This window comes from Ziziphus jujuba, chromosome 9, assembly GCF_031755915.1.
Source record: "Ziziphus jujuba cultivar Dongzao chromosome 9, ASM3175591v1".
Lineage (NCBI taxonomy): Eukaryota > Viridiplantae > Streptophyta > Magnoliopsida > Rosales > Rhamnaceae > Ziziphus > Ziziphus jujuba.
This window is the reverse complement of record NC_083387.1, coordinates 5,082,664-5,104,652: the sequence shown is the minus strand read 5'-3', so window position 1 is coordinate 5,104,652 and position 21,989 is coordinate 5,082,664. Positions and strand designations below refer to the sequence as shown.

The 21,989-nt window shown below is 33.9% G+C and overlaps 4 protein-coding genes across 13 annotated transcripts; 2 read left to right on the top strand and 2 right to left on the bottom strand.

The window, feature by feature from the left end:
* Nucleotides 1-832: 832 nt before the first annotated feature.
* On the bottom strand, nt 833-8,182 carry LOC107425770 (uncharacterized). Of its 5 annotated transcripts, none has more exons than XM_016035804.4 (12): nt 7,715-8,182; nt 7,111-7,226; nt 6,593-6,688; nt 5,945-6,048; nt 4,703-4,914; nt 4,102-4,224; nt 3,926-4,014; nt 2,612-2,717; nt 1,936-2,033; nt 1,495-1,740; nt 1,335-1,418; nt 833-1,101 (listed from the first exon to the last, which is right to left on the bottom strand). In XM_016035804.4, the coding sequence occupies exons 2-12, from the start codon at nt 7,216-7,218 to the stop codon at nt 1,087-1,089; spliced, it is 1,281 nt and encodes a 426-aa protein (XP_015891290.3). In that variant the 5' UTR covers nt 7,219-7,226; nt 7,715-8,182; the 3' UTR covers nt 833-1,086. The 5 variants fall into 5 exon arrangements, with proteins under 5 accessions (XP_015891290.3, XP_024933119.3, XP_048337452.2 ...); XM_025077351.3 differs by lacking the exon at nt 7,111-7,226 and adding an exon at nt 5,552-5,614; XM_048481495.2 differs by lacking the exon at nt 7,111-7,226 and having other exon boundaries at nt 5,945-6,076.
* A 149-nt stretch (nt 8,183-8,331) lies between these two features.
* LOC107425771 (large ribosomal subunit protein eL14z) lies at nt 8,332-10,003 on the top strand. Its single transcript, XM_016035805.4, has 5 exons — nt 8,332-8,473; nt 8,609-8,710; nt 9,055-9,184; nt 9,272-9,384; nt 9,724-10,003. The coding sequence occupies exons 1-5, from the start codon at nt 8,471-8,473 to the stop codon at nt 9,778-9,780; spliced, it is 405 nt and encodes a 134-aa protein (XP_015891291.3). The 5' UTR covers nt 8,332-8,470; the 3' UTR covers nt 9,781-10,003.
* On the bottom strand, nt 9,732-17,016 carry LOC107425769 (serine/threonine protein phosphatase 2A regulatory subunit B''alpha). Of its 6 annotated transcripts, none has more exons than XR_009634234.1 (15): nt 16,179-17,015; nt 15,893-16,071; nt 15,367-15,609; nt 15,127-15,232; nt 14,878-14,977; nt 13,813-13,918; nt 13,565-13,655; nt 13,333-13,474; nt 12,703-12,850; nt 12,483-12,592; nt 11,846-12,002; nt 11,633-11,758; nt 11,370-11,520; nt 10,917-11,122; nt 9,732-10,594 (listed from the first exon to the last, which is right to left on the bottom strand). XR_009634234.1 is itself a non-coding variant. In XM_048481493.2 (14 exons), the coding sequence occupies exons 2-13, from the start codon at nt 16,040-16,042 to the stop codon at nt 11,380-11,382; spliced, it is 1,620 nt and encodes a 539-aa protein (XP_048337450.2). In that variant the 5' UTR covers nt 16,043-16,106; nt 16,179-17,016; the 3' UTR covers nt 10,744-11,122; nt 11,370-11,379. The 6 variants fall into 6 exon arrangements, 2 of the variants coding, with proteins under 2 accessions (XP_048337450.2, XP_048337449.2); XR_009634235.1 differs by having other exon boundaries at nt 10,936-11,122; XR_007243172.2 differs by lacking the exon at nt 9,732-10,594 and adding an exon at nt 10,744-10,814.
* A 1,352-nt stretch (nt 17,017-18,368) lies between these two features.
* On the top strand, nt 18,369-21,916 carry LOC107425758 (vacuolar protein sorting-associated protein 2 homolog 3). The gene is made up of 11 exons (XM_016035786.4): nt 18,369-18,579; nt 18,771-18,815; nt 19,476-19,510; nt 19,600-19,650; nt 19,739-19,843; nt 19,936-20,007; nt 20,155-20,226; nt 20,334-20,414; nt 21,214-21,249; nt 21,354-21,409; nt 21,693-21,916. Exons 1-11 carry the CDS (start codon nt 18,546-18,548, stop codon nt 21,742-21,744), a joined length of 639 nt encoding a protein of 212 aa, XP_015891272.3. The 5' UTR covers nt 18,369-18,545; the 3' UTR covers nt 21,745-21,916.
* The last annotated feature ends 73 nt before the right edge of the window (nt 21,917-21,989 follow it).

Genomic DNA, 21,989 nt, shown 5'->3' with positions numbered 1-21,989 from the left:
AAAAATAAAATTATAAGGCAATACTCTTTTTAACTTTCTATGGCACATTAAAATAATAATAATTATTATTATTATTATTTTTTTTTTTGGTCCATTTTATGGAGATTCAATATTGAGCTCTTGGGATCTCGAATCATGCACCACCACCGCCAGAGTGTATGTAGGAATAATTATTGAAGTGTAATAAATTAAATTTAAAGACAATTCGATATATGTCTATTTCATCTAAAATTTCCAATGTTTATAGATTTATTTTATGGTTTTATTCATCAAGTGGAGAGGAGTTCAGGCAGTAGTATTTCCGAATTCCGAGTTTCAGAATATGCTCCTTACCATCAGGTCTTAGATTTTTATTTTTATTTTATTATTATTATTATTCTTTGGGTTGTCCAGGATATATATTTTTTTTGGTGAATGGGTTGAGAAGGATATGGGTATTGAGTAGATGGATCATGAGTATTTTAGAATTTTCAAAGCATCAAAACACTTTCAAAGAATCTTAAATGTTACAAACACAATCTTCAAAATTCTGGTGGAACATAAAGAATTTGCGTGTATATATATATATATATATATATACACACGTTAAAATCCGACTGCAACGCAGATCTGAAATATTTTAGGTTCAACATCTTGTGTCGTAATCAACTCAAGCAGACCAAAACACTATTTAATTTGGAAAAATTACCATCTTAATTGTATTTTGTTTTTAGTGCAATTAGAAATTAACTAAGACCATTTTAAAGGTTCAAAAACACAATGGAAGACCAATTAAACAAGGTAGTAATGCTTGGTTTGCCTTTAGATTAAGTATACAAGCCTAAGCAGAAGATAAGATTAGGTCAGAAATTATAGTCGATAGAAAGGTCATTTCAGAGCCGAACATAGAAAATGTTTACATACAAAAATGATACAGCTCCTGAATTCTTAATATAAATTATTTACACATAATACATCACTACTTGTATTGGTTGGATCGTCAATAACTAGCATATGTGGTAGGGACTGATAGACCAGTAACTAAATAGCAGATCAACATAAAAGAAGTGGGTAATTTGGCTGCAAAACTTGAAGAAAGAAATTTGTCTACGACTTATGGGCCTGCACACATTAAGAGCCGGCAAGTCATTATAGATATCAAAACCATTTGAGTAACTCAACCCCAGAAAAGGAACTCACATAAAACGATAAAAGCAAAACCATTGTTTTTGGAGGAAAAAAATAAAAAAATAAAAAAAATAAAGAATATTGTTTATCTATTGATATAATTGCTCTATTATGATCAGGATAAGTAAACAGAGAAGAGATGATTAAAATCATATAAAATGACAAACCTTGTTCATGTACTTTTTGTGAATCCTCAAAGCCTCGGTGCATGCTTTTTTAGCATCCAGATTTCCAGTTGTGTCACCTATGATCTGGAAGACAAAGTTAAAACTATAAGATATACTGAGATGCACAGAAGCTATACATGCAAAGGAGAAAGATAGAAACCTTGATAACATCATCCAATCCCTTTGCCTCCTTTAATAGTTGCTTATTTTTAGTCTCGAGAACACTTGCAACAAGAAAAACAGCGAGCGGACCGCCGGATCCACTCTTTACATTATTCTTCTCGAATTTGCCACATTGCTTAAGCAATTTGTCATTTAGTTTGGGCGCAGCACTGGGATATGTAGCATCTGCGGTCTCTTCATATGTTGAGAAAATTTTTGGGTTGTACTCCATTGCCCACATCATCTGAAATAAATCTATATTACTGTCTTAAAATAACGTTACTAAAGGAAACCAAAACTAGAGATTCTAATGACTTAATTAAACCACAATTCACAAGAAAAAAAAGTTATTTCAACGATCTATAAGGTGTGCCATTAATTAAGAATAAAGGAATCCATTCTGGAGGAGAACTAGAATTAGCACAGAGTTGCTTCTTACTTCCCAAAGATACAATGAATCCACAAAGGAGAACTCTCTCCGGAAAAGCACCATCAGCATACGAAATGCAAACAAATACTCTCCACCATCCATTTCCTCTGTGAAATAAAAGTTTATTCAACCAATAAAGCCTTGTATATCAATGGACATGTACAAGGAAAATCATGCACGCTTTGTTATTCTATTTTTGCTTGTACTTTATATCATTAAAAATATTTCTTCGAAAGATCCTTTTAATAAGATCCATATAGGTTCAGGATTAAATGGAAGATAAGGATGAATAAGAAAATCAAATCACCCATTACAGGCGGGCTTCCTGTACTTAATCCTTAAATGATATATTTTTCTGCAAGTCAAATATTCCATTTGAATGGTAACCATTTTTTTATGATCCATAGCATATATTAATTCAGGGATAGCCCTAGTTCATGTAAGGTATTGTGATTCTAGGAAACACAAGGCAAAAAATTTTCAAAATGACCAAACTGGTTCTTTAGCTAACTTTTTAGGATGGGGCATGATTATATTATACCAGAGAAAAAAACCAAAAAAAAGTAAAAAAGAAAGAAACACGAGGTTTAAGATGCCAAGAAAATAAAATCTGATGGAAATAAAAGACAATTAAGAAATAACTATAGGCATGCTGTAACAAGAAAATGCAAACGAGAACACACACCAAGGTGTTGATGAAGCTTGGGATTAATAGCTCTGACTATTTGTGCAAGCGTACCCAACTGAGTCTGCACGCCCATCGAGTTTGCACTACACCTAAAATTATCTCTCTGCATAAAACAGAAGCAAGGATCTAAACTATACTCTAAAAGAAGCATATAAAAGCATCATCATGTAAGAAATTATTTGAGGCACAAGACTAAGACAGTATCAAAGTTAAGCAACAATAGCAGGTAAATTAATTCTAATATGAAAACCATTTGAAAAACTAAATCCAGATAATCATGCAAATTACTGCAAACTCTTTTCTCCATGCTCAAACCCCATAACTAGGAGCTGATAACATCATATTGGTTTTGTTACTATGTGGAGTGGGCACTAATCCAAAAGGTTTGAACCATTAGGAAGTTAAAATAAGTCAAAATGTTTTCACCACTTTTCTCCACATATGTCTATAATTTCAACATTACTATAACAGTTTCATTTATACAAGGGCACAAAAAGAAAAACCAGAACATCTGATACATTTCAAAACTATTTAAACATGTTTATCAAGAATACGATGAAATCAAAACCAAAATGGAAAGAGAAAAAAACCCGGGGGGGGGGGGGGGGGGGGGGGCCGCGGGGGGCGCGCGGGGGGGAAGCAAGGAGAAGAAAACGAATTCTTACAACCTAAAAACCACCAGAATGAATTTACCATTTCTAGTTGTAAATATCATTATTGAAAGCGAAACAGAAAGTAGCAAAACATATGAAACCAAATGATTATTTATAGTAATAGCAGTACCTCTACACAGATACAATGCAATTTGAACTCTCTCATTTTGACTAAAGGGAACCTACTCCAGCACTTACACTTCCTATCATATCACAGGTGAAATGAATTAAGTTGACTATAGCTTTATCTGACAATAAAAATGTGTAAAATCTAGCCTCCTTTGGTGTTTTTAGTGCTCCAACTGAACCTATTGCCCCTCAACTTGCTTATGCAGAAAATTACCTAATAATCTAACCAAACATCTTCATATCTGACCAACTAGAGCTCTAGTGCTGATTTCTCACTAAAAAATCCATTTCCACTATGCTTTTATTTACTTCTTTTTAACATTCTTTTTTGTCCTGCCAATCATAACACAACAAAAGCCGGGGGGGGGGGGGGGGGGGAGAAATAAAAAAAAAAAAGAGAAGAAGAAAGAAAGTTGACAATGGAAGGAAACATATTGCCAAAAGAGCAAGAAAGCATGGCTGCTATAATAGAATTGCCATCTCAACTTAATGTTAAAATAATTAACAAGATAAGATAGCAACTAAATACCAGCCTTCGCATTGCACATTCAAAGCACCAAAAGGCATCTGATTCATTTTCCAGAAGAATTATCATGGGTGAGCATATATCATTCATTCCTGTTTCAACAAAAATAAACAATTACAACTGTTTCTAATAATTGTTTCAGTTTTACACAACTACTATGAGATTCATAAGCAACTCACCTTGAACATAACCAATGTCAGTGTCCACCCAAGCATATATTGAAAGAACAGTCCAAAGTTTGGCCTGATTGGATTCACTCTCATAAAAGACAAGTGATCGATCTGTACGGAGAACATCCAAACCTACAGCCCAAACTTCACCAGTTGAGTTTACCACCATAAACAGATAAGAAAAGGAAAAAGTAACCATAAGGTACATAAGTGCATTCAGTTTAGCATTCAAGCCATAAGGAAGAGGGTTTAAGGCACCATCACTATAATGTCCTTAATGCGCTTATTTTTTCATTAGGTATCCATGTAGGACATTCATCTTATGCCAGTAAAAAGTCTTACAATGTAGAGTCATCTATGTCAGGATCGTACTCTGTATCATCCATATTGATTGCTTGCATATTGCGAACCAAAGGACATTTGTTGCCAATTACCATGGAATGCAAGAGTGAAAATGAGTAAGAACACAACAGAGGAAAGAAGTTAATCAATTGGTATGGCTTGAGGTGATGTTAGGGTAGGTTTTGATTTCAAAACTAGCTAAAGTAAAAAAAAGGGAACGGATTTATATAATATATATACATTTAGTATGTATACTATATATACATACCAATTTGATGCAACAAAAGCTTCCACTGTATCACTTTTTTTTCCGAATCTTGAGAGGATGCAGACATAACTCCACCATCTCTCACATTGCAATTTGCTGTATCTTCTATAGGGTGGCCATCATCAGTAATGATAGGAGATGAAATAAACTTTCCAGTACCAATAACTGGGACCATCTTTTGGCATTCAGCTTTCCATGTTTCATACTGCTCCCTAAAGTGGTCAACATAATATAACATGTCTCAGTGTAAAATACTATTAATTTTGTTTTGTTTGTTTTTAAAGGATGAAGAGAAATAAACAGTGGTTTCTGCAGGATGGAGAGTATACGCTGCAGCTCTCAATAAGATCAAATTGGGAACATGGAAAGGCACTTATACGTGAGTGGAGATAAACTGAACCAAAATAGAAACTCTTAATAAGATCAAATTGGGAACATGGAAAGGCACTTATATATGATTGGAGATAGACTGAACCAAAATAGAAACTGTTTCATTAGTGACCTAGTTCGCAATGCTGAGTTATGACATATAAGAAATACATTATTTAATTAATTAAAAGAATGTATTAACAGGGAGATTTTTATTAACAAAAATGTCAAATAGAGATCTGAGTTTGAAACAAACAAAAAGAATCCAATGGACCTTTGATGACATTAAGCTTTTTGTATTCTAACAGTGAAAGAGAAGTCATTAGATCCAAGTTCATAGGGAGTACATAAAAACCCCCCACCCATGTAAGAAAGTCAGTTTTAGAATGAAGAGCATCTAAGAAATAATTGAACAAGAAAGCTGAATATCCCAAATACACCACATCAATAGTTACAGCATTGCCCTCTGAGATACAGCACCTTTACATTTCACCTGCACCCTTCTTCAACCTCTAAACAATTCCAGCCTAATATTAGGCATAACTGAGATACCCAACAAAGAAAAAACCAAAGAATCCTTATCACATACAGTATATTTGATCCCAATTTTATCAACAATATTAAAAAACATGGGGCTAGAGTCAGCTATAGTAACATCTGAATAATTTTTTTTTTTTTTTTTTTTTGGGTGAATTATAGCTCCATATGGATAAGATTCTAGTTTGATTCAGATAAAAAAGAAACTACTAGAAATTATGAGTATGAGGTACAAACTAAAAGGAGAAAAGAGAATCACTGATAATATATTGCTGTGCCCTTAGAGCCTAGCGCCTATTTTTCTAGATCAAACCACAATTTAAAATACTATCATACCTCCGGCGCTGCCTGAGAGTATTTCGTTCTTCAAAGGTGCTGTCTGGATCAAAGCAGCCTAACAAGAATTCCAAGACAACCCCTTTGATTGAAGGGTGAACACCCTGAAAAAGGATACCAACTTTCTTTTACCTTTAATTAAAAAAAAAAAAAAAAAGAACAAAATTAAAATAAACTACATTGATATGCTAAACAAAATGAGAACACACCCCTCAATAAACGTATAAGCTCTATACCTTCTCCTTCTAAAATAAAACAAAATGAAAGTTCTAAAAACGTAGATGTACTTGTAAGCCACTTATAAGCTTAAATGACTACATGAGATTGTTTCATGTGATTAACTTAAAACACTTCTATCAAGGGTATTTCTAGATGCACTACATAAGCAAATGGTATACAACCACATAATATGAAGAAAAAATGGTTTGCAAAAGAAAGTACCTGCATATAGTCATTATTGTTCATAAGCAGCCTTTTGTAAATAAACTAAAGTAAAATTTTAGGCGACATCTTTAAGCTCAAATTTGTATTCTTAATTAAATACATTCTTACATACAGAATGCAACTGAATAAAGACTCATGCAAAAAACACACACACACTCATGCACACTTAATTCCCCTTCAGTAATATAAGTTGAAGAAAATTACCCCTTTTTGTATCCGTCTCAGCACACTTTCTATATCCAAATGACCATCTTCAGAGAAGGCAGCATGCCATCTCCTTGCACTAAGAGTTTTCCCTGCCTATACAATTAAACAGAATAATTTTGAAAATGGATATTGTTCCGTTGAAAAGTCCTTGCACTTGTTTAAACATAATCACGATAAGGGGAAAAAGTACCATAATTGCATAGCCAGGAAAAAGAACCCAACTTTTCCAATAGCAAAACAACACTATCATAACAGCAGTATGCAAGGTAGTAGAGGAAGAAAGAGAGGTAGTACATGGCACTAGCGTGTAGATGGAATTACAGATATTTATGGAATATTATGTTAGCATCAATAACCCTTTTTTAGCTATCTAGTTTTTTAATCATTGATGGTTTAATACAAATATGGATTTCAATCGAATCGCTTTTTCGAGAAATACGAGACATCTAAGTCATACAAGTAAAGAGATCTATTCATTGATAGGAACAAGAAAATGAAGAAGCAAATTTCCGTACCCTAAGCTTAAAACGTGTCTTTGGGACACTGTCCTGGCATTCTGGTCTAATTGGATAGTAGGCATCCAATTCTGCTGTCGAAGCTTTCTTCGTAAAATACAATGCCATTCTCTGAACTGAGTATTCAAAAATAATCACCCAAATAATCACTCTCAAATTTTTCTTTGGATAGAAACCCAAATTAAATCAGCCACCAAATGAAAACGAAAGAGCTAAGAAGATTAAACACCCATGATTCATCATCATATATAACTACCAAAACTTCATAATATCATCCACCAAATATAAAAAATCCCCAACCTTTTCTGAAAAACAAGCCTTCTCTACATCCTTTTCCAAGTGCAAGATTTTTACATTTCAATACCAAAATCTAACAATCTGATAATAAAATCCATTACAAGCTGTTGGTGCTAAAAAAGAAAACAAGGAAATCCAGATTGCTCCATATTGATAACACCCCATAAGCATTTGAAAAATCAACCATGGCATAAAAGAACATCCCATGACAAGAAAAACCAAAATCCATTAAATCACAATAGCCTGAATATTATCATATTCAGACATATGCAAGCCCAATATTCATACATAATAAAATCTACTCTACCTTAACAAGAAGGAATCCAAACAACAATCCCAGATGCTATAATCCCATAACTGAAGATTTTGGTCAAAATTCAGAGAGCGAGAGAGATAGAAGGAAGAAAGTCGCAACGAATAAATCATATATATTTTTAACGGTTAATGGGTTAGACAATCGTCGAGATGTTTTTTCTTTGTATTTCTTTTGTCGATGGGCTTATTTTTGGACTATCTCAAATCGGCAAAAAGCCCAATTTTGACAAGGCTTTGAGTTCCCAAATCACAATCTCCGTCTATTTAATCCACTTCCAATTTTACTCTAAATTTTCCTTCATTCGATCCTATTTTTTTGCAGAATTTTCTCACAGATTCCCGGTGAAAAAAGTTTTCTCTCAGATTTCAAATTTTCCAACTCAGAAAGAAAATACTCATTCAGTAGATACCAAGAATCTGGAGGTCACTTGTAATTTTTTAATATTAAACGAGATATAATATAATAAAAATTGTAAAATTAAAATCGTAAATTTTTATTTTTATGGTAGTATAATTTTTAAGGCATGAAAGTTATCTATTCATATTAAAAAAAAAAAAAAAAAAAAAGGAGAATTGTATAATATAAAGTTCACACGTCATCAAGTTGGCATAGTCTTGAGCGCATCTGATCACCTCGCCGGCAAGAGAAAACCCTTTATCTAACCCTTGCAAACCCTAGATCTTACCTCCTTCTCAATTCGCTGTCTGCCACCTCCTCTTTTATCCCGGCTACTGAGATCCCCCGAAAATGGTGAGTGTGCACTCCAACTCTCTGTTTGGCTTCCAAGAATCTACACTGAGTTAAAGATTCCGATTCTGAAAACTTTTTTTTTTTTTTTTTCAAATTTCTTACGAATGCATTTCTAATATTGGGTCCGATTTGCAGCCGTTCAAGAGGTATGTGGAGATCGGACGAGTTGCTCTCGTAAACTACGGAAAAGATTATGGGAGGCTTGTTGTTATCGTCGACGTTATCGATCAAAATAGGGTATTTTTATTTACAATCTGTTTAGTTCAAAGTTCTCTTATTTTAATAGTTCATAGTTCATAGATTTTTCCCTACATTTTGTCCATTCCAGTGATATAATTTTGTTTCTTGCTTGCTTGGAACATAAACTAACTCTGCTTGCTTGCCCACTGAAATAACAGCAGGATTCAGTTTTAGATTTTATGGAGTTCACATGCTAAGTATACTGTTTTGTTTGTATTTTGTAATAGAGGGGAATGTAGATAGAAAAGGAGTGAATTTATGTTGCTTGGTATTTGATTATTTGGTCTTCTACATAATGACAAATTATTGGTAACCTGACTTTTTCATCTAATTTTGTTCAGGCTCTTGTTGATGCCCCTGATATTGTAAGGACCCAAATGAACTTCAAAAGGCTTTCTCTCACAGATATCAAAATTGATATCAACAGGGTTCCTAAGAAGAAAACTCTGGTTCAGGCCATGGAGGCAGCTGGTGAGCTTCGAGCAAACTTACTCCAATATTGTTTCCTTGTATATTGGTCTTTTCCTGAAATTGAGGTTTCTTGTATGACAATACCAGATGTGAAGAACAAATGGGAGAGCAGTTCCTGGGGCAGAAAGCTGATTGTGCAAAAAAGAAGAGCTTCGCTGACCGACTTCGACAGGTTTAAGCTCATGCTGGCAAAGATAAAGGTTTGCAATTTTTTAAGTTTCGGGCTCTGTTCTTCATATCAATCTTGAATGCCTTCTGCTTGCATAGTTTTTAGAGTGGTATCAGCTACCATAAAGTTAAGATGATCCTTTAAAAGGATCTATCCCATACTCTCTCCCTGCAAATAATGGTCAATGCGACAATCCTATATAGGGTTTATGCTTTATTCATGACGATCAAACTTCTTGTATTTTTCTGATCAGACGGTCAATCGTACAAGGGAGCTAAGCTCTCTAAGAGCCATGCTTTGTGTATCATACTTGAATTTAATGGATTATTTCAATCAAGTTTTAATCATGTTCTATATCGTGGTTTTGCAGAGGGGTGGAATCATCAGGCAGGAGCTGGCAAAGCTCAAAAAGGGGAGTGCAGCATGAGTTTGTACTTTTTTGTTATTCCAGCTTTTTTTTCAAGTGGTTCTCAGTTCTGGATAGTTTTCTATATTGTACTGATAGGTAGAAGGAACCATTGATTCTTGGGACTTCTATTTAAATCATTATTTTGACAGTTTAGTTCTACAAAGGATATCTTTTAAAGGTTTTCATAGCCTGCATTTTGCCTGATACATATGACGTAGCTTGCTCCATGCATCTTGTCTGATGTATAATGGTTTTATAATGTCCGTTAATTCGTCTGCTATTCTCATGGTATCTGCTTTTTCAAGTTATAGGAATTTCGTGTTAATAAGAAGATTGATTTATCATATATGGTTACCGTCGTGCCCTTTTTTTTCAGCCAAAAAAAGGTTCTAAATATGTACATATAAACACATGTACACACTGTATATGCCCCGAACTAATAGTCCTGTAGTCTACCATAGCCATAACCGTGCAAATCAATTATGAAGGGTTAAGCTTCTGTAATCTATTGCTTCAATATCACTCAAATTTCATATGTGATCAAGACATAATATTCTCAAAAACCCGATATTTAATTGAGGCCACGCCACTAGTGGGTGATGCTTATTTTTCCTTCCGTCTCTTTTTCATTTCATATAGTTGCTTGGTTTTCGTAAATCTTTTAAGTTCAATCTATTAGCCTTATTTCAAAAGACCATATTTAATTATTTACAATTAATAGGCAACCCCACTATGTTTAATGTTTAATTAGTTACAAATATAAGGGAACACCACTGGCAAGACTGCGATGGTCACCGCTGAGTGGTCGCTGCACAAGGCATTATCCTCCCTCCTTCATATTGAAACAGGAAGAGTACATTATTTCTGAGCCTTATATAAAACCACAAAATCTTTCCTTCCGCTTCAATTTTTTTTTTTTTTTTTTTTTTCCATGGGCGTAAATTAGTGTAATAGAAAGAACAAATCATGGGTGGGGGTTGATTTAGAGCATCCAACAAATATAATCAGAGCGAGAGAAGTTTTTTTACATGGTAGACATGCCAGCCGGCTCTCTACAAGAACAGGGGAAAAAGATTTAAAGCAACAAGCAAGTGAACTGCTTTTTGAACAAGCTATGATAGCAAATTCGTGTGAGCTAATGTTACTTGGCTTACCTGGCCAATGATTACTCACCAGACAGGAAATATGCCACTGTAAACTCCATTCTATAGCTCACCTTCAGTTTCAGCTCCACAAGGCCAACGCTGACTGGACAAAAGGGAGCACCTGATTTGTGTTTCGCAGCGCATTGCCAAAGTGAAATGTTTCTTCACTAAACAACCAACTTCAAAGAAAGACTAGCGAATTCTGTAACAATCAGCTGTAGAAACAGAAAAGCTCATAGTATTCAGACATTTCAATAAATTACATAACAATGGAACATGATCTTGTATTGCCAATTAACTAAGCATTAACAATTCCAACAAGTAACATTCATCTTGCCAACCAAAGAAGAAAGCACAAATAAAAAGGAACGAATAGTGCTTCTTCCACAATAAGCTCATTTATCATTTCATTTTTAAACAGTATAAGCCCTATTTTTCATAACCTCAGTGTTAAAAACTGACCTCATTGAACTTAAAATGGAGCTTCAAATGATTCATCCCACACTTCTATACTTCCATTGGAGGCATCTTCGCCATCTTCTTCCATTGAAAGCCTAATATATTCTCTATGAGCAAAGCGGTCCCACTCTGTCATAGTGGGATCTTCACGTTCCTGCATACACCAAAAAGCAAGTGCCACTATTAGGATTCCAAATTAACATAACAGTATTATTTGAATACTTGATCATCCAATGATTAAGAACACCAGTTATAATATGTTTTACCTGACGAATAAGAAATGGATCACGGCTTTCAAAAGCCATAAACTTATTAAGATTGAAAAGGATATTGAAAACGTTTCCTGAGAGTTTGCATCCTTTCAAATCGTTCAGTGTGATATATTCTTCCCTCTGAAAGAAAAATATGGTAACTGATATTATACTCTTTTCTGACAAGCAAATGAAAAGAAGATCTAACACTTAAAAGCTATTGTTCACCTTTGGCGCAACCATATCAATTATTTGACACAAAATATCCTCAAAAAGCACAGGTTCTTGGGCCAAGCATTCCATACGATGAAGCTGCTCCTCATAAAAGAACTGCAACTCACTGGGTGTAAGGACTCCATTTCCATCCAAATCTATGCATTTGAACCTATAAAATATAACTTGCTGAGACAAAACTGGTTTAAAGCAGATGAAACAAGATTAATTGCACAAAAATTGACACACATTATATATGAGCCAGAAACAATGTTTATAGAAACTATAAACTATACATAAAACTGTCTAACAGTTCATAAATAGTAAATAATAAACTTCTTCATATTTAAGTTTCCAACAATAAAGCTCTGTAGTAGACACAAACCACATGGTATAACAAGTAGCACACCTAAAGTAATTAATCCGAGCTAAAATTGATTTTGTGTTCACATTATTCATAAATGTAATGGTACAAGTATTGAATAATCCCAATGGATAACTTAAATAGTCTAAATGAATGGTTGATCGTATGATTAATTATCTCCAATTTATATGGCTCTAATGAATCAGTTAAAATTTATATGGCTCTATATGAATCAGTATCACCTACATGAAAAAGTGGAAAAGAATAGGTATATAGAACAGTATATACCAATATTCAAGGCTAGGGTCAGCTGACTTATCCTCCTCTGACAGCATGAAGTAAACAAAGTCTTCATAACCCATCTTACCTTCAACCTTGCTAGTAAACTTCCTTGGAGTCTGGCAAAAAATTGGAGGTAACTCATAAAATAATCCCTCCTATTACTTCAACTTAGAACTTAATAGACCTGATACCTTGAAGAGGAAACTACTGGACAATCCAAACAAACCTGTGAAAATATTCTCTCAACAATTCTGTAGGTAAGAGCATGGTTGCCATATCTGATGAGGTTCTCCTTGTCAATCAAGAAATCATGGTCTGTATCCAGCTCCCAAAATTTGCAGTATATAACATAAAAATGTTCATATGAGAAGTATCTGAAATTTGACAGAACAATTGACTTTATTGAACATTATCTGTATATGATAATTGAAACAAAAATTTTCCTCCTTTTTTTTTTTTTTTTTTGGGAAATATTTTCCTACTTTTAAATCTGGAAGATCAAAGAAAATCCAAATGACAAGTTCCAACTTCCACATTCTTTTGAAACATCTCTCATGCCACAACTGTCACAATGTTATTTACAATCTATTATGTTAAGGTAATCTAGGAAACGTAATAGTCAAATTATTTGAACAAAACTGGAGATTCATGTATTTCATTATAATAGCATTTGTAAATAAAAGTTGGATATATATTTAAATGGAAATCCTGAAGTTGCAATTTCTCCCATTCGGCTATCAGATGCTTACAACCATCACTTGTCAATAAACATAATTATGCATTCTAATACACTGGCAAACAACCTGGAACTTCTATGTCCCACACCCCAAAAAAAAAAAAAAAAAAAGGCACAGACCTTAGTACTTTGTTAATGTCTTCTTCCTCATCTGCATGTTGTATGGCAGCAATTAGATTTCCTCGTTTTAGCTCCCTGAGGGTAAGACGACCATTTCCTGATTTATTGATGTAGTAAAATATTCTATATATGACTGTTTCAGCTGGGCAAATATGAAAGATGTATATGTTAGCCAATACCAGTATTGAGACATGCATGCCAAAACCAATTGTTAAAATAGTAAAATAGATACCATATCGCTCTTGAAATTCTGGTGTGCTCTGTAAGAATTCCAACCCTGGATGTGTTGCCAAAAGCTCTAGAAGAAGAGGTTTGAAGTCTACCTAAATTTTAGTCCAAGAGAGAAAAGTAGAGTACAAAAAAAGAAGGTGAAATTAATTGTCAATAACCAACAAAAACAATCGTAAATAGAGCAACAAGAGCACTACTTAAAATGGAATTCCATCAACCATTAACACTGAACATAATCGAAAAGCAAACCTTGGAAAGGTAATTGCAAGCAGGCTGCTTTAAAATTTTAAACATCTGAGTCGCTGTATCCATTGTCAGCATATTTCCATCAACCCAATATTTAATGAATGCATCCCTACAAATTAATGATATTACCAAGCAGTCAAGTACAAAAATATACAGATAGAGGATCAGCTTTAATTAGGACTCTCGCTCTTTGCTGTCCGTATCTATGGATGCTTCTTGTTCCCTCTCTCTTCTAGGGCTTTCTTACTTCATTTTCTATCAGTAGCTTTCTTGACTTGAGATAATGGGTTCAATTCCAATAAACGGGAGAGAGAGAGGGAGAGAGAGAGAGAGAGAGAGATAGAGAGAGAGAGAACCACTTTAGTGAGACAAAAACAAGAAATTTGCAAATTCTGTTGGAAAGCTCTAGTCCCCTCAGAGGATCAGTTGTTTGTGTAAAAAAACAAAAAGAGAAAGAAGAAGAGGGGAAAAGGGGAAAAAAAAAAAAAAAAAAAAAGGAAGAAGAAGAAAGAAGAAGAAGAAGATTTGATTTGTCTTTAACCAGATTCCACATATAAGCACTTTAATAGCCATGTTGAACAAAACAAAGTTTAGAAGATTTCAGACTTTTCGGCAAAAGCACATTTTCTAGTAGGCTTTATACATGTATTAAACTCTCAGAGTTTGTTGTGCAGCACTTGGAAGACTCATCTTCATAAAAAATTTCAACTCAACAAGAACATAGGTGCATGATAGAATGGCATTTGGATATCGAACACTAATTCCAACCACAGGTATGCAAATAATTTAGATAGTGGAGAAAAGGAAATTTACTACCCTATTGATTACAATTAATGTGTAGATGAAAGTAAAAAAATGTTCATGCACACTATATATTTGCATCTCAAGTGTCCCTCTGCATATACTTGAGTAAATATACAAATAGTGAGCCAGAGAGAGAGAGAGAGGGGACATACTAACAACAAAAACTCCCACCAATATATATATATATATATATATTAAAAAGAAAAGTATAGAAAAACATAACTTTTATTTGGTTTGAATAAAACCAAAAAATTAAATGTGTACCTAGTAACTATCCCAGTGTCGTCAGTGTCTATCTTCCTGAAAAGCGGAGAGGAGAAAAAAGAAGGAAGCCTGCATATTTCCTTTGTAATCGACTTAAATTCTGCATAAACAAAAAACAAACATAAAATTCTTTTTAGGGATTCTTTTCTTCTTTCTTTTTTTCATTTTTGGGATTGGCATTCACGGGAAGATGAAGAATAGAGGAAGGGATTCCAGGAGAAAGAGTTATAAATGAGGTGTACATCTCACCATGCATTTGCAATCCATCCATTTTTTTGTTGAAAATGTCATTAATCCTAGAGAGGCATTGTTCTTTTATATCATTCGATGGAGGACGACCATCTCGGAAATAGAACTGCAATACATCATATCCCACAACAGCATGAATTTCTAAATTATAAAACTTGAACAGATTTCCCATTACAACAAGTAAACTCAACATGCAAATATCAACCAAAGAAGGACATAAGTGAAAGTAACGCATTCGACCTGAGGAATGACTTCTCGAACTTGTTCAGTAACTAACTTTAGAGGAGAACCAAGTGAAGAAGGACTGGTTCGCTGTTTTGACACGCGTGGAGAACCAGATGAACTTCTCGGAGAGAGTGGAGGGGTGGTGGCCGCAGGAAACATAGAAGGCAACATATTGCTCCCAGCAACATTGACGCTGTTTGAGTTTCCAAGGGCATTAAACGGAGTGCCCGCTCTTGCATCTTCAATTAAAGATTTCACCTGTCAGATCAGACAGCAGGAAATACTAGCCAGATAAGATAATTTTCAAACTAAGTCCATGCCAAAAGATGCAAAGTAATATATAAGGCAGATTTTTCTTGTTTTCGGGATAATATAAAAGTAATGAATATATCAATGGGTACCATAGAAAGTATCATACGCTAATATTTCTTAAATCAAGTGAAAATGATCTGAAATATCGAAAAGGCAAGTTAAACCCAAACTAAGCTAGCTTTGGCCAATTGCAACAAAGCAATGCCACTAAGCAAATCAAATAGATTACCAGTCGTCCAGTTTCAGGAAGGGAAAGCCACTGAGCGAACAAATCCTCGGCAATTTGCGGATTCGTTTTTAGGGCCAATGGAGACAACTCCGGAAGCTGCAACAGCTCAGGATCCAAAGATGTAACATCCCCAGAAGCATCGATATCCATTGTTCAGATAAGCTCTTAATCTCATACAACTGCAGCAAATTAACGATTACGCCCAACTCTCAGCCTGCGATTCTTCAACTGCAACTGTTTATCTCTCAAATCCTCAATCGAAGGAAAATCAGCAAAAAATTCATACCTGGCTATTGCAATCCAAATCCAGCTACTCCAAACTTCCGTCTAGCTCACTTGCAAGCATAGAAAGATTCTAATTTCAAATGAATAATCTATAACCATCACCGAGTTTCACTTCGAATGCTTCTTCAAAAAACAACTTTCCATATACAAGCAAAATCGAACCAGAAAGAATAATACACCTAGCGCTCCAGAAACCCTAGGTTCGAAGAAATAGTTCAAGCACCGGTAAAAGAACACACGATCCTTTACGAAAATTTTAGCTCTGCTCCTTAATTCTTATGCTTTCTTATAAGAAAAAAGGAGAAAAAACCAAACCACTTCGTATTTTCGCGCACTGCGAGTAGAAGAAGTGCACCATCATCGCGAGCTCAAATTACAGCCTCGAAAAATCCAAAAAGATGTCGAAGCTCACGAAGCAGAAAGTAAAAGCCGATGATTTTCGGCAACAAAAACCAGAAAAAAATAAAATAAAAAAATCCGCAACACTACTCAAAAACAATATTTTTTTCTCTCTCTAAAGCTTCGGAAATTCAAGAAAGAAAAAGAAAAAGTTCTCGGTTCGAGAACTGGAATATCGAACCCGCAGAGAGAGAGAGAGAGAGAAAGAGATATAAAAGAGAGCTGATTAACGGAAATTGGAGATTCCGAGAAAATGGAACCGGAGGGTTATAATTTTTTTGCGGTAGGAAGAGAAACTGTGCGAACCGCATAGAAAACCAAACCCATCAAAACAGTGGAAGAAAGAAGAGAACCAAGTATAAGACCACGTACGCTTTCTAACGGAAACCGCAACTCCACGGACGGAGACTTTCTGGTCAAGATTCTGACTGCCTTTTGCTTTTTTGTATTTTTGTATTTATTTATTTATTGTATTTCGTATTTTGTAAATTTGTAATTAAGCGTATTTTATACGGTAATGATAACCGACTTCCTCAATACACGTCAGTGCACGAGTATATGCACCCTATCGGAAATCTAAAGTTTCCAAATATTAATAAAAAGTGGATAAATAAAAATATATTATTTATAATTTTTTTAATCATAATTTATAATTTTAGTGCATTTTAGGATTTTTAGCCAAAGAAAGAAACCGCGTATTATTGCTTGTTTAAAGTTTATTACAGGATATGAATGAAAATTATGTTGGCCGAAAAAAAAAAGAAAAAAAAGAGAAGAATATATGATTAAAAAAAAAATGTTGCGTGTACGCGTACAACTACAATCGATTAATATTCTTTGTCTTTTAAACTTATCAAATATACATTCGACTACATTTTTCCTATTCCTTCAATACAAGAGAAAAAAAAAAAAAAAACAGTTTCATATAAATAAACCAAAATTTGGAGTAAGACAAACTTATATATAGGCTAAATTAAGGGCCGAGCACAAGAAAGTCTTAGTCATTGTTAAAAAATTTCAGCAATACTAATCCACTTTCTGACTCCCAAGTTATCCATAAAAAATAAAAAACAATTATATGTCAATTTTTTTTTTCTTGAACAGGATTTATATATCACATTTGAATGTGAAAGAGATGATTCGTTTTCGTTGTGTAAATTGTTGCTTAGGTTTGTGTAAATATTTTTTTTGTTAGGATAGTTATAAAATCCACATATTTTTTTATTTAAATCAATCCGTTACTATTTACTATTTACTGCCTAATATTATACTATAATAATATTCGGATATTATTTTTTTATTTTTTTTTTGGGGAAGTATATTATTGTTATTATTATTCATTATTAGCAAAATCTTTGGAATCATTTTAACCTTTGATTACATAGCTGAGTCAAAAAAAAGTAGTTAAAAGAGCTAAGATGGTATCTTTAAGGGAAAAAAACAAAAGAAAAAAAGAAGAAGAAGCTAAGATGGTCTCAAACGACATGACAAATGAATGGCTACTCAAAGTAATATTAGCCTATAGTTCATAATCATTCGTTCTCAATGATTGCAATATTTTGGATAAATAAAATAAATCAAAAAAAAAAAAAAAAAGAAGAAAGAAACTTAATCATCTTACATAATGCAATCCCTCATTGACTTGGCCACAAGATGAATCAACCACGAAGGCTATAAGTTGACATTCTAAAAATCTCCACCGTCCACTTTAGATTACAGGTTGATGATTGAAATTTCAAAAAATATAAAGGGCATCATTGAAAGTTCATAAAATATTGGAAAGAGTTTGGATATTTACCCACGGGATCCCGACTTATAAATAAAAATATAAAGTGGGAAAATCCTGAAAAGTTTCCAGGTATTTTCTCCCAAAGCTCCGACCTTGCTGTGTATTTATTTGGCTTCAAGGTTTCAAACAGAGCGAAGAAAATCTCTGTCGCTCTGGTTTGAGACCAATCCATCGATCATCATGAACATATTTACCAAGAAACCCACAGCCAAAGGTTCGTGCTTTTTCTCCTTTTTATCTTCTTCCCTGTGATTTTTCCTTTTCGTATAATTTAAGCAGATGAACAAAATTTTTATTTTATTTTTGGTGAATTATGGTATTTGTTATCCGATTTGATGTTTTTTCCGCGGAATTGGATCAAATTTGCATATGGGTTTTAAAGTATTTACTTTTTTGGTGTAACAGAGGCTCTTCGGGAGAGTAAAAGAGAGATGACGATTGCTACCAGAGGTATTATCTCCAATTTTAATTGAATTTTAGTTTCAGTTTAATATCAAAATTTTAACATTTTTTTTTTTAGATTGAAATTAAAATTAATTGGGTTTGGGGACGACCATTTGGGAATGTAAAAGTATATAAAAGTAGCTTGGTAAGAATCTCATGTCTTATTCTTAGAACAGATTACTTGCAGTGAGTTCTAAGGGTACACATTTGGTTTGGAACAAATCAATTTAGACAATAACAATGACCATCTGTCAACTGGTGAATTTTGGTAGTATCTTAGGAAGCTGCGAAGTTAGAGTATTTGTGGAAGTTATCTCCAAAAGAGAATTTTTTGTTCAGATTTTTTTTCTTTGTCCTTCATTTGAATTCAGCTCAGAGCTCTGCATTTTACATTGACAATGTCAATGCACATGTAAGACCAAGAGTATGGGCTCCATTTGTTGTTGTTTTGTTACCTGCCCTCGATGCTCTTTTTATCGTAAGGTGTTCCCAATACCAAAGTATCAGAACACTAAAAGTAAAGAGAGATAATAAAACTGTTTTTGTCTCAGTTTTATACTCCAGATATCACTCTTGCATTACTAGAATTGTTAGATATGAAGGTTCTGACGCTAATCAAAATGCTTACATTTGTATTTTTGTTGGAATTCTTTGCATTTGCTTCAGGTATAGAGAAGGAAATTGGAGCCTTGCAATTAGAAGTAAGTCAGGAACTTCCAGAATGATAATCCTGTTTTGAATATTTTTGTTGCATAATAGAAAATTCTAATACAATTAACTTTTGTCTCAGGAAAAAAAGCTTGTTGCTGAGATTAAGAGAACTGCTAAGACGGGGAATGAGGTATGTTTTATTGTATGTTTGGCTGGCTTCTTGTTAATTATTTATCTTAGAAACCTCTTTGACATAGCCTTGCCTTTTCATCTGGCAGGCAGCAACTAAAATTCTTGCCCGGCAACTTGTCAGACTTAGGCAACAGATAGCTAATTTACAAGGAAGTCGAGCTCAAATGAGGGGCATTGCGACTCATACACAGGTGGATTGTCAGATCTTTCCCTCAATTTTTCCATGAATTTGTTCAAGTCACTTCTGCAGTGTTCTCATAGCAATATTTATCTCCCTCTGCAGGCAATGCATGCTCAATCTTCAGTTGCTGTTGGCATGAAAAGTGCTGGTAAAGCAATGACATCCATGAATAAGGTTAGACCAGTGAATAAATAAATTTTTATATTTGCTGAATTTTCATTTACAATATATCAGCTCTTATAAAAATTATTTTATTATGAAGAAAAAGCTAAATTTGTATATTGGAGTTGTTTTTAGCAACTGACATGTTCCATTGGGCAGCAAATGGCCCCTGCAAAGCAAGCGAAGATCATAAGCAATTTTCAGAAACAGTCTGCACAAATGGACATGACTGTAAGATTTTTGTTTTAGACTATTCTCAACATGGAAAGCAATTCATGTTGTCTTTTTGGTTGCATTATTGCATTTTTGTGGAGCATAATGGTCTTTCCTACATGCAGACTGAAATGATGTCTGACGCAATTGATGATGCCTTGGATAATGATGAGGCTGAAGATGAGACTGACGAGCTGACAAATCAGGTGGGGCTTCTCTTACTTACTTTTTTATCATAAAATGAATATTTTCAATGAATGAAAAATTGAAAAAAAATATATATATATATATATCCATCAAGTGGGGTATGCATGCGGGATTTTTTATATTGGGGTGAGAAATTAAATTTTACTTGAAAGATAAAATTAAAGCATGCAATGGAGGACCAGACCAGATGTCCTATCAATATAAACACTACAAATAGAAGACGTTAGAGTTACCGAATCGTTGAATGATGACAATAAATGAACTATGTCCTTCCACTTTTTTATTCTTTATCTTCATTCTGTTCTAACCCCACAGCTCAAAATACTGCTAAAACGGCATATGTCCTTAAAATTATATCTTATACAATGACATGGGGCCACCCAAGATAAAACAGCCTCAAGAAAGAGTATTCCATAAGATAATTTATAACGTGGGCTATATGAAGAAAAATGATCAATACTTTCCTCTGCCTCCGCATCCATTACAGACCTTAAGGAAATCTAAACATGCTTCAGTCTAAAATGACCATAAATATTTCTTAACAACTAAATGACGAATTGTTTTGTTGTTGCTTGAAATGACTCTAAAATCATAAGCGGCAAAACATGATCTATCTAGGTTTCTGTGGTGAGATAAGGTCAATAATTGATAATAAATGGCTTTAGATTATCAAAAAGAGTTTGTGCATGAATTGCTAGGGGAAAACTTGTAAATGTTGTTTTTTGATGTAAACCATGTGTAGAAAACTTTGCAACCTGGACTGATGGCATTATTTCTTGTGAATTTGTTATTCGGCAGGTGCTCGACGAAATTGGTGTTGATGTTGCCTCACAGGTTCGTATTAATAGGTATTTCTGTTGGAGTATGTTAGTAACTGGTACTGGATTAGTTATAGTTGAATCTGATTACCATCTTTTATATATTTGAACTCCTGATAGTTGTCAGCGGCTCCAAAAGGAAGGATTGCACAAAAGAGATCCGAGGATGTTAGCAGGTATCCTTACCCTTCCTTTCTTTATGTATTTTTATTTTTTTGTTTGGAAATGGTGGTTCCATTGTTACAATTTCTTAAAGCATACAACTTTTATACTAAAATGTATTGATTTAAATTCCTTATCCATAGGAATTGCAAGTTTATTGTTACTCATCATGGGAGATGATATCTTAATATAGTGGGAGAATTTTAATGTGACGCTTATATCTGGAAAATGACCCTTTATCATCTGAAATATCTTTATATAAAAGTTGTAACAGGGTATATTTTCATGTCCTTGTAGTTCCGGCATTGATGAGCTTGAGAAGCGTTTGGCAGCTCTTCGAAATCCATGAGCATAGATTGGAAGGAGCATTGTTTTTTTGGTTTTTCCAACTTGTAAATAATTTGTTTGTTACATGCGCATATGTAGCTTAATGAGATAATACCATACCTTTTGGATTACTTATATTTATTTTATAAGTGTTTAATTTGTTGTTTATTCCAATTAAAATAAGAAATTTTATAGGCGTAGAATTTTAAATTTATACTCCTACCATTGGAAACAGACTGAATAAATATTTGTTGCTTGCGAACAGAC